The sequence below is a fragment of the Heptranchias perlo genome, chromosome 32, assembly GCF_035084215.1.
Source record: "Heptranchias perlo isolate sHepPer1 chromosome 32, sHepPer1.hap1, whole genome shotgun sequence".
Lineage (NCBI taxonomy): Eukaryota > Metazoa > Chordata > Chondrichthyes > Hexanchiformes > Hexanchidae > Heptranchias > Heptranchias perlo.
In genome coordinates, this window is record NC_090356.1 from 21,857,692 (window position 1) to 21,872,937 (window position 15,246).

The 15,246-nt window shown below is 46.2% G+C and overlaps 1 protein-coding gene across 1 annotated transcript; it reads left to right on the plus strand.

Annotated features, from left to right (window-relative positions):
- The first annotated feature begins 2,219 nt into the window (after positions 1–2,219).
- Positions 2,220–13,475, plus strand: LOC137300797 (chymotrypsin-like elastase family member 2A). The gene is made up of 8 exons (XM_067970056.1): positions 2,220–2,259; positions 3,273–3,361; positions 4,449–4,546; positions 6,889–7,017; positions 8,218–8,354; positions 10,165–10,310; positions 10,405–10,554; positions 13,395–13,475. Exons 1-8 carry the CDS (start codon positions 2,220–2,222, stop codon positions 13,473–13,475), a joined length of 870 nt encoding a protein of 289 aa, XP_067826157.1.
- The last annotated feature ends 1,771 nt before the right edge of the window (positions 13,476–15,246 follow it).

Consider the following 15,246-nt stretch of genomic DNA (forward strand, 5'->3'; position numbering starts at 1 on the left):
GGCCTCTTTTCCTGTCCCTGAGCTACAGCATTTAAAGCCTGCAGCAGCATGCTGCTTCCTGCCCCGCAAATGGACAAGCTTCCCCAGTCAGAGAAGTTTCCAACACCAGAAGCCCACCCAAACGATGCAAGTTATGCTGACCCCAGAAACTATGGCAGGACCAGCACTCGTATCATCAGGTGGATGGAGGTCCCATCCCACCACGCTTCTGGTGGGGATCATCTCCACGTGGAAAATCTAGACTATGATGTTATAAATACTGACAACTAAAAAGCCACCAGAGTAGCTAACTTCCACTTAACACTTAATGTGAAAGGTCTTCGACCTGAAACGTTAACTCTGTTTCTTTCTCCACAGACGCTGCCTGATTTGCTGAGTATTTCCAGCATTTTCTGGTTTTATTTCAGATTTCCAGCATCCGCAGTATTTTGCTTTTGATTACTTGATAACTAGCTATCACTTAATCCCTATGTGTCTAATCTGGCTAGGTGAAAAGTCACGTGAGACTCCTAGAAGTTAAGTGGCAACTCAGCAACGCTCGGAATCTTGAAAGCTGAGCATGATAAACTGCTTTTAAATATTTTTAAATGCCCCATTTTGCGAAACGAGAAGCAGTGCTTTATACATTAACTTAAAAATATTTATTATATTGAGGGGTATTTTAAAGATATTTATTATATAGAGATTGGGATGTCCCCCTGCTGCAAATAGATTTCCGACAGAATCTACATTCTCATGCCTCAGGTTGAACTTGCCACGGAGATTAGCCTTGGGATGCAACAGGATTAGTGAACTCTGGGTATAAATCAATGCTTTCAGAAGAAGTGGGGTGCGGGAGGTATAGTTTTTGTCCAAAAAAACACACTGACTCCTTGCAAGATGCTCTTTGATGGTTCAGTTGAGGTAATGCGAAGGTAGGATTTGGTATTTAAATATTTTCTTCCGTAGAGCTGTCAGTCTTTAATCCCACTGCCGTTGTCCACACAGTTTGTATGTACATAATTGGTGCACTGCATGCCATTCCATTGGCATTTGTTGTTCAGTGCAAAAACCACTCCAGTGATTTTCCATTACCTCTTCAAAGAGAATTCCAGCCTTGTGCCAGTCTGTTACACAAAGCACAGGAATGAAAAGAAGTCCCATAATAAGAAACAGATCCTGATTTAAAACGTCAATGATTTCCTTTCCTCCTCTGTCGAAGACGCTGAGCCTTATTGGGGCGCATTTTTCGGCAGCTGGCAGCGCTCCGGTATTTTGTTCAAGTGTCCGTTCTTTATGAGCCTAGACAGTGAGTGTCAGCCAGATATTCTACTGTGGGGGAGGGGCATCATTGACGCACACAGTCTTTCCAGCATAAGTCACTGATTAGGGACCTGAGCATAAGGCCTGGTTAAATTTTCTCCTCCTGAATCCCAGGGACACAGACTATTTGTATACCCTCTTTTGCCAGCCTGACTGAGTTGAGCCCACTCAGCAGAGGCCAGAGATCAAACTCAGGACGTTATAAGTATGAATGGCTCAATTCCCCACTAACTTTGCCATCTGACCTATTGGAGAGATAGGCCCCAATTTCAATATCTGTACAGACTGTTAATGCGCTACGAATGGAAGATTAGGGCACCCATATAGCGTTGTCTCTATCTTCCTTCTCCCTCTGTCTGTCTCTTTCTTTCTCTTCTTCTCTCCTTGTTTGTGTCTCCATGATCAGATCAGCCATGGTCTAATTGAATGGTGGAACAGGCTCGAGAGAGTGAATGGCCTACTCCTACTGCATTGTTCCAATGTTCCCCAATCTATCCCAATGTCCATTTCTCCACTACCCCCTCTCTATCTTTCTTTGCTCTCTCTTTCTCTCTGTCTCACTGTCTCTCCTGGATATCTCTCTCCCTTTCTCTGTCCCTCCATCTTTCTCATTCTCCCTGGCGTTTCTCACTCAAACCAGCTTTCCTTATTTTCCTTCCTTGGCCTGTACACAATTATTTTTCCTCCGAAAGATTGGAATTCTATAATTGGTGCAGTTTGTATAAGATAAAGAAGAAAAATTGCTCAATCAATAGATATCTTACAAGGGCAAAAACTGCTGTTAAATGCTGTTTCTTCTCACAATTAAGATTTAAAGGGTAGTCACATGGTGAGCAGACTCTGCCCATAGGTCATTTATTCGTTAGGTATAAATATGAGCCACAGAGTGGGTGTGGAGTGCCCAGTGGTTTGTAAACATGATCCACTTTGCTTTGGCTGCTCTACTTGTCGCAACTGGTGAGTTCTCATTTTATTGCTTCAGCACTTTTTTCTTCTACGTCCGGCTTGAAGGAGATTCACCATCAGGATCCCTTTCAAAAAAATATATAACAGAGAAATCTCTAGCACCTCCCAATGGCCAGCTACAGCAGCGTGGAAGTGGGATGAATGCCCATCCCTCAGTTTCAGGCACCAGGCCGGGGGGTAAAAGAGAAGGGACCAAAATTACTAAATAGAAAGAGGAAACTTACCCAGGTATCATAAGAACATAAGAAAAAGGAGCAGGAGTAGTCCATATGGCCCCTCGAGCCTGCTCACCATTCATGGCTGATCTTCAACCTCAACTCCACTTTCCCGCCCGATCCCCATATTCCTTGATTCCCCTAGTGTCCAAATATCCATCGGTCTCAGTCTTGAATATACTCAACGACTGAGCATCCACAGCCCTCTGGGGTAGAGAATTCCAAAGATTCACAACCCTCTGAGTGAAGAAATTTTTCCTCATCTCATCCAAAATGGCCGACCCCTTATTTTGAGACTATAACCTCTAGTTCTAGACTCTCCAGCCAGGGGAAACAGCCTCTCCGCATCCACCCTGTCAAGCCCTCTAAGAATTTTACACATTTCAATGAGATCACCTCTCATTCTTCTAAACTCCATCATCACAAACTAACATTGAAAAAAATCTAGAGACAGACAAACATTTTCAAGAGTTAATTATAATTCTGTTGCTCCATATTCTTTAAAAATAGCCCTGTTGGCTGGATTAACTCCGTTATATATAAAAACTTTGGCTGACAAGGGCTTCCCTAATGACTCAATGGGCAAATTTACTGCCCAGAATGGTACTGAGCCACAATGAGCTGGTCGATTTGATCCCAGGTTTGTGTTGAACTAGCTGAGCAATGATAACGATGCTACAAATTGACCTCACTATCTCTGAGCTAGGTGGGGGGGCAGGGGGAAGAATCAGGAGGACGAAAATGAGAAACGCAGAAACTTTGAGCCTGATACCATGTTTTGATTTCCAGTCTACGGTTGTGGGACGCCTACCTACAGACCTGTACTCTCCAGGGTAGTAGGAGGTGTAGATGCAAGACCCAACAGCTGGCCATGGCAGGTAGGTCAACTCTCAACCTGAATTGTATTCACATTCAAAACGCTTTAATATTCCAAACAGTGAGCAATATGTGTTTAAACTTTTGAGCTCCCCTGGTGCCTCATTCAATACATATACCATGTTTTGTGGAACTTCATCCTACCAGGAATGTCCCCTGTTGTGAGTTGGCTGATCTCAGCTAGGCCTCATCCACATGGAGCTAGGGTTGGGAATTACCAGCCAGAGTTCCCACTCCTGATTGTTATCCAGTGATCACTGCTGGAAGAGCACATGTGTTAATGTTGGATAAGAACAGCAATGGGCTCGGCCCTGATGTGCATTCCATAGTCAAACAGCTTTCCAACAGAGAGTCTTGACGTACACACGGAGGATGGTCACTTCTAGGAGAATGGCCAGCACCTGTGGAATTGTACCCCAGCAAGCATGAGGAGGGAAGAATTATTTTTGTTTCTTTCCATTTTCTCATCCTCTCCAGCACAGCATGCTCCATGGGCTTCTGCATAATTCCCATCAATATAACTCTAGTTATCTGATCAATGAGGAAAGTGCCATTCAAATGGATGTGATCCAGTCCATTTCTACTTCCTGTTCCCGAGGGAGTTGTCAACATGAATTCATGTCCAGCCACTCCATTGGTACCGATCGTTCTTCAGTGACCACTGCTGGAAAGAACGCTCCTTAAAATTTACCTCTTTGACCAAACTTTCGGTCACCTGTCCTAATATCTCCTTATGTGGCTCAGTGTCAAATTTTGTCTGATAATCGCTCCTGTGAAACGCCTTAGGACGTTTTACTACGTTAAAGGCACTATATAAATGCAAGTTTTTATTGCTGGCTTATTACAGAGTGTCCATTGATCTGAGAACAGGATCAGGGTCAGCTGGGGTGTCCCCACGCTGACACTTTAGTGAGGTACCGGAGGTCTACCAGCATCGGTGAACCACACTCCAGCATGATTCCAAGAAAAAAATGGGAGAAAATTGGGAAAAGCGTTTTCTGGAAAAACATTTAAGTGAAGACGATGAACCTGAAGCAGCATTTCTCTGATAAAACATTTTTTGATACGAAATATTTGAATTTCTTGCAGATCTCTCTCCAAGTTGCTAGGGGAGATAACTGGTTTCACACTTGTGGGGGCACGTTCATTGATCAGAGATGGGTTATGACCGCTGCACACTGCATTAAGTAAGTTACTGGTTTACTTAAAAATGAATGTTAATACTATACATTTCAAGCTGATTTTATTCTTTGGTGAAGTTAGTGCTGTTTAAAGTGAGGGATGGGATTGTTGGAACATTGTCTCATTTAGGCTACCCAGTGTCATCATTAAGCACTCCCAAGTCAGTTATAGCACGTACAGAATAAAGCTTTCCTTAGCCTGTTCCAAAAATGTGACCCAACTCCATTCTGTTGCATCAGTGTGACTTTTTCCATTTTCTGCAGTAGCCATCCTGCCTGAGCAAGGCTGCCAGATCATTAGCCATTTTTTACGGTGGGCACATGCCCACGAGCAACTGGTTGAGACTGGCCTAAATTCACTTCACATTAGGACCATTATGTCCAGTCCCTGTCACAAGCCCCAGTCACACAGTTCCAGTTTTTTTTTATTCGTTCATGGGATGTGGGCGTCGCTGGTGAGGCTGGCATTTATTGCCCATCCCTAATTGCCCTTGAGAAGGTGGTGGTGAGCCGCCTTCTTGAACGGCTGCAGTCCGTGTGGTGAAGGTTCTCCCACAGTGCTGTTAGGAAGGGAGTTCCAGGATTTTGACCCAGCGACGATGAAGGAATGGCGACATATTTCCAAGTCAGGATGGTGTGTGACTTGGAGGGGAACGTGCAGGTGGTGTTGTTCCCATGTACCTGCTGCTCTTGTCCTTCTAGGTGGTAGAGGTCGCGGGTTTGGGAGGTGCTGTCGAAGAAGCCTTGGCGAGTTGCTGCAGTGCATCCTGTACAAACTGCAGCCACAGTGCGCCGGTGGTGAAGGGAGTGAATGTTTAGGGTGGTAGATGGGGTGCCAATCAAGCGGACTGAATTGTCCTGGATGCTTCTTGAGTGTTGTTGGAGCTGCACTCATCCAGGCAAGTGGAGAGTATTCCATCACACTCCTAACTTGTGCCTTGTAGATGGTGGAAAGGCTTTGGGGAGTCAGGAGGTGAGACACTCACCGCAGAATACCCAGCCTCTGACCTGCTCTTGTAGCCACAGTATTTATATGGCTGGTCCAGTTAAGTTTCTGGTCAATGGTGACCCCCAGGATGTTGATGGTGGGGCATGCGGGCTCAGACTGCTTCATTATCTGAGGGGTTGCAAATCGAATTGAACACTGTGCTATCATCAGCGAATATCCCCATTTCTGACCTTATGATGAAGGGAAGGTCATTGATGAAGCAGCTGAAGATGGTTGGGCCTAGGACACTGCCCTGAGGAACTCCTGCAGCAATGTCCTGGGGCTGAGATGTTTGGCCTCCAACAACCACTACCATCTTCCTTTGTGCTAGGTATGACTCTAGCCACTGGAGAGTTTTCCCCCTGATTCCCATTGACTTCAATTTTACTAGGGCTCCTTGGTGCCACACTCAGTCAAATGCTGTCTTGATGTCAAGGGCAGTCACTCTCACCTGACCTCCGGAATTCAGCTCTTTTGTCCATGTTTGGACCAAGGCTGTAATGAGGTCTGGAGCCGAGTGGTCCTGGCGGAACCCAAACTGAGCATCGGTGAGCAAGTTATCGGTGAGTAAGTGCCGCTTGTCGACGACATCTTCCATCACTTTGCTGATGATTGAGAGTAGACTGATGGGGTGGTAATTGGCCAGATTGGATTTGTCCTGCTTTTTGTGGACAGGACATACCTTGGCAATTTTCCACATTGTCGGGTAGATGCCAGTGTTGTAGCTGTACTGGAACAGCTTGGCTAGAGGCGCAGCTAGTTCTGGAGCACAAGTCTTCAGCACTACAGCCGGGATGTTGTCGGGGCCCATAGCCTTTGCTGTATCGAGTGCACTCAGCCGTTTCTTGATATCACGTGGAGTGAATTGAATTGGCTGAAGACTGGCTTCTGTGATGGTGGGGATATCGGGAGGAGGCCGAGATGGATCATCCACTCAGCACTTCTGGCAGAAGATGGACGCAAACGCTTCAGCCTTGTCTTTTGCACTCACATGCTGGACTCTGCCATCATTGAGGATGGAGATGTTTGCAGAGCCTCCTCCTCCCGTTAGTTGTTTAATTGTCCACCACCCTTCATGGCTGGATGGTCCAGCCCATGTCCCATTCCCAGTCCCCACTCTCAGTCCCAGTCAAGGATCCAGTCCCCATCCTTTTCCAGGCCCCAGTCACAATTCCAGGTTCCAAACGAGACTCTCATCCCATCAGTCTGAACTGAAGGTGCTCTCTCGCCCACAGTCCCATTCAGTCCCCATTTCAAGTCAATTAACAGTGTAAGTGAGTTTCTCTTTCACTGATTAACATGTTGCAATCATGTTCTGAAGCCTTTCATTATTTTAACAAGTTCTGGTTTCTATTCACAGCAAAAAGAATACCTACAGAGTGGCTCTTGGCAAACAGGTCCTTTCAGCCAATGAAGCAGGGTCCGAATTTGTTGCAGTTGAGAAGACCTTCCGCCATGAAAAGTTCAGCATGATCTTTGCTGCAAATGGGTCAGTATAAGAAAGAGACTTTGATAAACAAAAAGTTCTTCCCTCCTTCTCTGAAGCTGCTCGCCCTTGCTAGGGTTCAGTTCCCAAAGCGCTGCCATTACCTCACCGCATATTTGAAGTGACTATACTTCATATTTGCGCCGAGACAATGAATAAATTTGCATGCTCCTTGACCTCAGAAGGCACCACAACTAAGGCAGGTACTGTCCTCACCCATTGTTCCCAATGTACACTTTCCAGCAGGAGTCATTGGATAGTGATCAGGAGTGGGAATCTTGGCTGAACTTCTATCCCTCTAGCTGAGGGTCACTGAGGTCAATTGTCATACTCCAACTGCTACTCTGAAGAAGTCAACTAACTCAACAGGGGCCAATAATCAAACTTGTGCCTGCTTAGCTTAGTACAACACATGATTGTGCTTTTTACTTGCGAGGCTGTATCTGCTAATCAATTTGAGGGCCTCATTTGTGTTGCTTTAGCCCATAAATATATTAGTGGTTAACTTTAGCACAGAGTTTTTCACAAACATTTTGTTAAGGGCCATAATTCCAATAATTACAATAATTTCCTTGTAATAACATTCCCACATGCTGCACATGTGAGGGGACCCCGGTCTGTAATCATGACTCCTTGCACTGTGGGATTCTGATTGCACTACTATGACCAAATGTCAAGTTCAGATCGGTCCCTTTCCCACAGGAATGAGACACAAATATTCCATATGACCTGTTATTGTATGAAAATGGGAGGTCCTATATTTTGAACGGAACCTTTCCCTTTGCTCTAAGGATGCTGGGATAGCCCTGCATCTTATTGACATTCCTTTTGAAAGAACAGTAGAAGGATCGGCTCTAAATTCCAGGTGTGGCAACATCCCATAAATGGGGCAGGACATAAATGGAGGCAAAAAGAACAAGAAATCCTTCAAGAAATATAGATGAAAGGGAAGCAGGCCCCATGTGGTCCGAACTGGTGCTGTAGCATTTTTCAGCAGCTTTGCAGCGCACAGTGTTTTTGTTTCAAGATAAGATCTAGGAAAACGCATTACCACATTCATTGCAAACAAAGAAGGATAAGAAAAGTCAGTCAAGCCCATCAGAGCTCACTAGACACTGCCACCTTGTACACTCACCTCCCGAACTGCTGATAATTGCATTCCAGAGAGCACAACTCAACACTCTTTCTTCTTTCTTTTCCCAGTTATGATATTGCTCTTGTCAAACTCACGGAATCAGTGGTCTTAAATGACAAAATTGAGTTGGGATGCATCCCTGCCCCAGGCGCTGTTCTTCCCAATAACTACAGTTGTTATATCACTGGATGGGGCCTCCTGAAGGGTGAGTAGATCAGTCAAGGTATGAAGTGTACATGCCTGGAGGCATATTTAAACAAAGAACTATTTAATGATTCAGTGCTTCACAGCATTTGGGCAGGACTATCCAAACTAAAGCCTTTGGGCCATACATGTCTTAGGAGTCTTGGCAATCTGCAAAGCCCAGGCAACACAGTTCTATTTGCACTTATATTTCCTACTCACTGGTTTGTCCCGTTTGAATTTTGTGGAACTGGAGTTTCAAAAGGGCTGTTCTGAGTGCTGTTGCCTTATTGGTGAATAAATCCTAAATCAGACAGCAAGATTTGTTAGTATCAGCAACTTGAGATAAATGCAAATTAATGGGAGCAATGACTTAAAATTTATGGCCGACAAGGCACCCAACAGGCCTATGAAGATGGAAAGCTTGACACTTCTGGGTTAGGGCACCGCACTTTCAACACTGAAACATGAGTCTGATATTGCAAGGTCAGGTAAGGTGTTTACACAACCGGATGCAACTGCCTAGGACTTACACCATTTGGCCCAATACTGAGAGTCTCATGTTGAGGCATCCAGTTTGTGGTCCGAGAGTGACTGGCCAGTGATTGGGCGGTTCTGACTGGTGGGGACAAGTGGTCAGCCAGTTCATCAAGACACTGAGGGTTGGACACAACCAATTTTGTTGGAGTGAAATCTTGAAGTTCTGAAGCAAAATAAGATTTTGTTTTTAGGAACTTTTTAAGCCTACCCTTGTTACAGCCCACTCATGCCATGTCATCCTGGACAATAATCCTTACTATGTCATCTGAACATTAATGGGACTTAGGCTTAATAGATTTTGCACATTTGAGAAGTGTTACAGATTTCAGATCTGGCGTAGATATTTTCTTGGGTTCAGTGGTGCTGCTCAGTCCAGTTAGCCGACCCTGTGTCTCTGACATTCAGAGTTATCTCACACTGCTCAATATCTACTTATACGATAGCAGAATCCGGGGAATGTGACAATGAGTGCACCTTGTCAAAAAATTGGATGCCACGTCTTTCGCATGTGCGCTCACAGGCACTTCTTCAACCTTTCCAGTAGGTGGTACTGATAAACACCCTGGTGAGACAAGCGGATAGATTGTCATCTTCACTGTCTGGCCGGTAATCTGGCCGAGCAGATTGCCTACCCTTTAAAGAACCCGTCTGATTTTCATTCCATCGACGTCCCTCATTCTATTAGTTCCAATTACTTCCATTTTTTTGCTTTCTCCAATTTCTCCTGTTCCCCTCCTCCCTGAAAGCCATGACTCTTGCTGGGATACAGTTCCATGGGTGCTGGTCGCCCTCCAGAAACTCACCCAAGCCATGCGCGAGCCTAGACAGTGAATGTCGGTAGATTCCTTGAGTGCGGTGGTGGATCATGGCCAAGTCTGTTCCGGTCTTCACGTAGTGTCCAGACATGTGCATTTTCCAGCAGATGGCACTGGACAGTGGTCAGAGGCAGGACCTTTGTCTGATTTTCCTCATCCCTAACTTGGGAACACAGAGATTGGTTGAAGCATCTTCCCCGACCCGAGCTGAGATCAGCTAACTCAGTACAGATATGTGACCAATCGTAGGAGCTCCCCGAGGTAGCTTTAACAAAACAACGCTCCGACAGAATTACGAGGCACTCCTCTCCATTTTGAGAGCGCATGCGCCCAAATCAGCAGGACAGCTTGGAGAGTGCGAGTGGGATCTGGCAGCAGGCAGTCTGAACACATTAGTGCCTCTAAGTGCAACCGTGAAAATTATTGTAAAATTCACACGTACATGTGCCAATAATGATTGAATTTGTTCCCTTTCAGCTGGCGGTACCGTCTCCGACATCCTGCAGCAAGCACTTCTACCTGTCGTGGATTATGACACTTGTTCTCTGCCCGATTGGTGGGGGAGGATAGTGAAGCACTCTATGGTGTGTGCCGGTGGTGACGGACTCGTCTCAGGATGCAACGTTAGTTGACCAAAGGAAACTGCCAACAAATTGTGCCATTTGAGGCTTTTTATACCTCCGTCACAACTAAACTGTGTTTATGTACTCCACTCAGGGGGATTCTGGCGGTCCGTTGAACTGCCAAAATGCTGGTGGCATCTGGGAAGTGCACGGTATCGTCAGCTTTGGGTCCTCTAACTGCAGCCACAAGAAGAAGCCAACAGTCTTCACCCGTGTGTCCGCCTACAACGACTGGATTACTGAGGTACGTGGCCAGAAATATTCACGGTTACTACAGTATTAATGGATATTTACGTCTCTTTACATTGCAGAATCGCTCCCACTCTTCTGTGGCTCCCATGAAATCCGTCCGTTTTACACTGCTGGCATGTTTGAGAGTATGGCAACGCCTCAATTTTAAAATTCTTGTGTTCAAATCCCTCCATGGCCTCGCCCCATCCTACCTCTGTGACCTCTCCCAGCCCTGCAACCCTCCGCGATCTCTGTCTCCAATTCTTGCCTCTCGCCCATCTCCAATTTCCTTTGCCCCACCATTGGCGGTCGTGCCTTCAGCTGCCTAAGCTCTAAGCTCTGGAATTCCCTCACTAAACCTCTCCGCCTCTCTACCACTCTCACTTCCTTTAAGTCGCTCCTTAAAACCTACCTCTTTGACCAAGCTTTTGGTCACCTGTCCCAATAGTTCGGGCCACTGAACTCGAGATAGTTTTTATTAACTGACTGAAACATAAATGTTACTATCAATTTCAAGCAATAATATGAGACATACTGCCAATCACAAGCAATAACTTAAGACATTCATAGGTTTTAACAAGTACAACCTCAATAGCTGTTCCAGGAGAAGTTGTTGATCAGTCTTCCTCCTCGTATCAGCACCGACATCACTAGTCATCTCGAGAATCCTGTCTCACTGAGGTCTCTGGCTGTCCCTATATTGGGTTTGTGTGAATGTCTTGGACAGTTCCCCACTCGCTTTCATCTTCTTTAGTGCGCCTGTGCCACACAATGGCCGCTAAATTGGGCCATGTGGTGCCCGTTGCTTTGGTGCTACGTGGCCTCTTGAACATTCAAGATGTTTTTTTTTTAATTCGTTCATTCGAGGCCGGCATTTATTGCCCATCCCTAATTGCCCTTGAGAAGGTGGTGGTGAGCCGCCTTCTTGAACCGCTGCAGTCCGTGTGGTGAAGGTTCTCCCACAGTGCTGTTAGGAAGGGAGTTCCAGGATTTTGACCCAGTGACAATGAAGGAACGGCGATATATTTCCAAGTCGGGATGGTGTGTGACTTGGAGGGGAACGTGCAGGTGGTGTTGTTCCCATGTACCTGCTGCTCTTGTCCTTCTAGGTGGTAGAGGTCGTGGGTTTGGGAGGTGCTATTGAAGAAGCCTTGGCGAGTTGCTGCAGTGCATCCTGTGGATGGTACACACTGCAGCCACTGTGCGCCGGTGGTGAAGGGAGTGAATGTTTAGGGTGGTGGATGGGATGCCAATCAAGCGGGCTGCTTTGTCCTGGATGGTGTCGAGCTTCTTGAGTGTTGTTGGAGCTGCACTCATCCAGGCAAGTGGAGAGTATTCCATCACACTCCTAACTTGTGCCTTGTAGATGGTGGAAAGGCTTTGGGGAGTCAGAGATGAGTCACTCACCGCAGAATACCCAGCCTCTGGCCTCAGTATTTATGGCTGGTCCAGTTAAGTTTCTGGTCAATGGTGACCCCCAGGATGTTGATGGTGGAGGCTTTGGTGATGGTAATGCCATTGAATGTCAAGGGGAGGTGGTTAGACTCTCTTTTGTTGAAGATAGTCATTGCCTGGCACTTTTCTGGCGCGAATGTTACTTGCCACTTATGAGCCTAAGCCTGGATGTTGTCCAGGTCCTGCTGCATGCGGGCTTGGACTGCTTCATTATCTGAGGGGTTGCGAATGGAACTGAACACTGTGCAATCATCAGCGAACATCCCCATTTCTGACCTTATGATGGAGGGAAGGTCATTGGTGAAGCAACTGAAGATGGTTGGGCCTAGGACACTGCCTTGAAGAACTCCTGCAGCAATGTCCTGGGGCTGAGATGATTGGCCACCAACAACCACTACCATCTTCCTTTGTGCCAGGTATGACTCCAGCCACTGGAGAGTTTTCCCCCTGATTCCCATTGACTTCAATTTTACTAGGGCTCTTTAGTGCCACACTCTGTCAAATGCTGCCTTGATGTCAAGGACAGTCACTTTCACCTGACCTCTGGAATCAGCTCTTTTGTCCATGTTTGGACCAAGGCTGTAATGAGGTCTGGAGCCGAGTGGTCCTGGCGGAACCCAAACTGAGCATCGGTGAGTAGGTTATTGTTGAGTGCTTGGCGAATTCACAAGTGAGCTAGCATCAACTGCCATTTGTAGAAGAGTTCCAAATTTCTACCACCCTTTGCATGTAGCAGCATTTCCTAACTTCACTCCTGCATGTCCTGGCTCTTCTTTCTTCTTTGGCAGTCCCTCAGAGTCGAGGATGACTTGCTTCCACTCCGGGAGGGTGGGTTCTGCAGTGGCTGAATAGTCCAATCCTGGAGCCGCAGGCTCTGCCACAGGTGGGGCAGGTAGTGTTTAATAAGGTGGGTGGGTGAGACGCTCTGGATTCTGCCCGCTCTTTCCGCTGCTTACGCTTGTCCTCCATGTGCTCTACTCGGTGACGCTCGAGGTGATTGGCGCCTTCGCGGATGCTTCGTCTCCAGTTTGGGCGTTCAAGGGCAGGCGATTCCTACGTGTCGGTGGGGATGTTGCATTTTTTTAGGGAGGTTTTGAGATTGTCCTTATAGCATTTCCTCTGCCCTCCTAGTAATCGCCTGCCATTGCGGAGCTCGGAGTTGAGCACTTGTTTAGGGAATCTTGTGTCGGGCATGCGGACAATGTGGCCCGCCCATCGCAGCTGGTTGAGCGTGACCAGTGCCTCGATGCTGGGGATGTTAGCTTGGGAGAGAACGCTCATGTTGGTACGCCTAACCTTCCAGAGGATTTGCAGGATTTTGCGGAGGCAACGTTGGTGATATCTCTCCAGGGATTTGAGGTGTCTGCTGTACATTGTCCATGTTTCTGATGCGTACAGGCGGGCGGGGATCACGGCTGCTCTGTAGACCATGAGCTTGGTGCTGGATTTGAGGTCTTGGTCTTCGAACACTGGCTCTAAATGTTAAGCTATGTCCCCGTGTCCTAGTATTCAAGTATAGGAGACTTCCAAAAACAGTTACAAATGCACCAGCAGCCAGAAGCAGTAACCTAGCAACTAACCTGTAAATCCTGCATGGTCCCTTTAAATAGCACTGGTCGGGGTCCTCCAGGCACTCAAAGACATGTTCAGATGGTCGTGGTTAAGACTGTGCGTTGAGTTGAGAGATGAGTGCCAAAATGGTCTCTATCACTTTAAATCAGCATTGCACACTGATTGTATCCATTTTCTCCTTACTTTACATGCAGCCGGCTTTCGGTATTTGTGCATGCATTAATTCCTACACCAAGATGGCGTCCAGCGCACATCATGCTGGAAACGTACATGCGCAGCCAAGACGCCATCTTGGATGTTCGAGAGGCCGCTTAGCGCCAAAACAACGGGCAGTGCGTGGCCCAATTTAGCGGCCATTGTTCCTAATTCTTATCTTGGATATTCCGTGTATTATGATCTCACCCACCAGACAAGGGATGCTTCGCAACACACAAGGCCGTCTTATAGCAAACCTTGAAGCTGATAACATATGAAGCTTCCCTTGGCAATTGCAAGTTTGCAGTTTTTCAAAAGCTGTGCTTGCACCTTTAAGTTATAAACTTCCCCATGAGCCTTCACTGCCCTTAGTTAGCCTATTTTCCCAAAGCATGCTGGATAAAGGTACTGGATTCCTTTCTCAGATTCCATTCAGATATTGATTGCCCCAACGTGGGCTTCCATTCACTAGCAGCAGGAGTGCGAGAGGGCTGTATGTAATATATCCTCTCAGTCTGGAGCTGAATCACAAGTGGAATGGATTTGTCAAATAGTATTTAGAGTACATTGCATGTAGAGGCAATCTGTGCATGTGTGCACGTGACAGCAACCACGTGGTGTTGGGGCACAAGATGATTTGCCAACAGCCCCTGAGGTTTGGTTAGGACAGGAAGATATCAAGGGTCCCAGCTGTACAGAGGGAGATCCTGCAGGATTAAGTCATTGCCATTGAAGGCTTAAAAAGGCTAGCTCATGGACCCATTCCAAGTTGGCCCTTTCTTGCCTTTTAGGGGATATTTTGGGTGCTCTGAGGATGTCTGGATCATGTAAGCTTCCAGGAAAAGGGCTTCAGACTATTTTGTATATCCAGAGATAGAGTCTAAATTACCTACTACAATCAACATGTATTTCGCCTATGTTTGTTGTGGGGAGGGTTGCACTTTGGCACAGGGGAGGTAGGGATCATCTATCTTCTTGGGGATCGCAGCGTTTGCATAATCTCACAAAAATGTAATCTATTTCTGAAAGTGAAACAATTAGAAAAATGCCCCAACCTGTCCAATTCTGGCCTGTTGCTTTCCATAGACATCATTCCTTCTCCTTCCCAGTCCCCTCAGCCTCAGCACAGGAACCACCGTTACTCATGGAGTATTAGATCACCTCAGTCAATAACTACCACTACAGCCTCCAGTCCTGTTCCCGACCTTTTTGAAGGAGATAGTTTATTCAGCCTGGAGATTCTGCTGGCATCCACGACTCTGCCAAGGAATGTCTTCCAACCTCTAATCCAAGAATGAAATTACATTAACTATAGTAAATTAGGGTCAATCTTTTAGCAGACAATTTATTCTAAAAATGCTATTCTAATGACAATTCTATTACTTTACAGAAAATGATGAACAACTAAAATGACCCACTTTGAAGATTCAGAGGATTGCAAACACACGCAATTCACAAAATAAAATAAATGTATTCCTAAAAA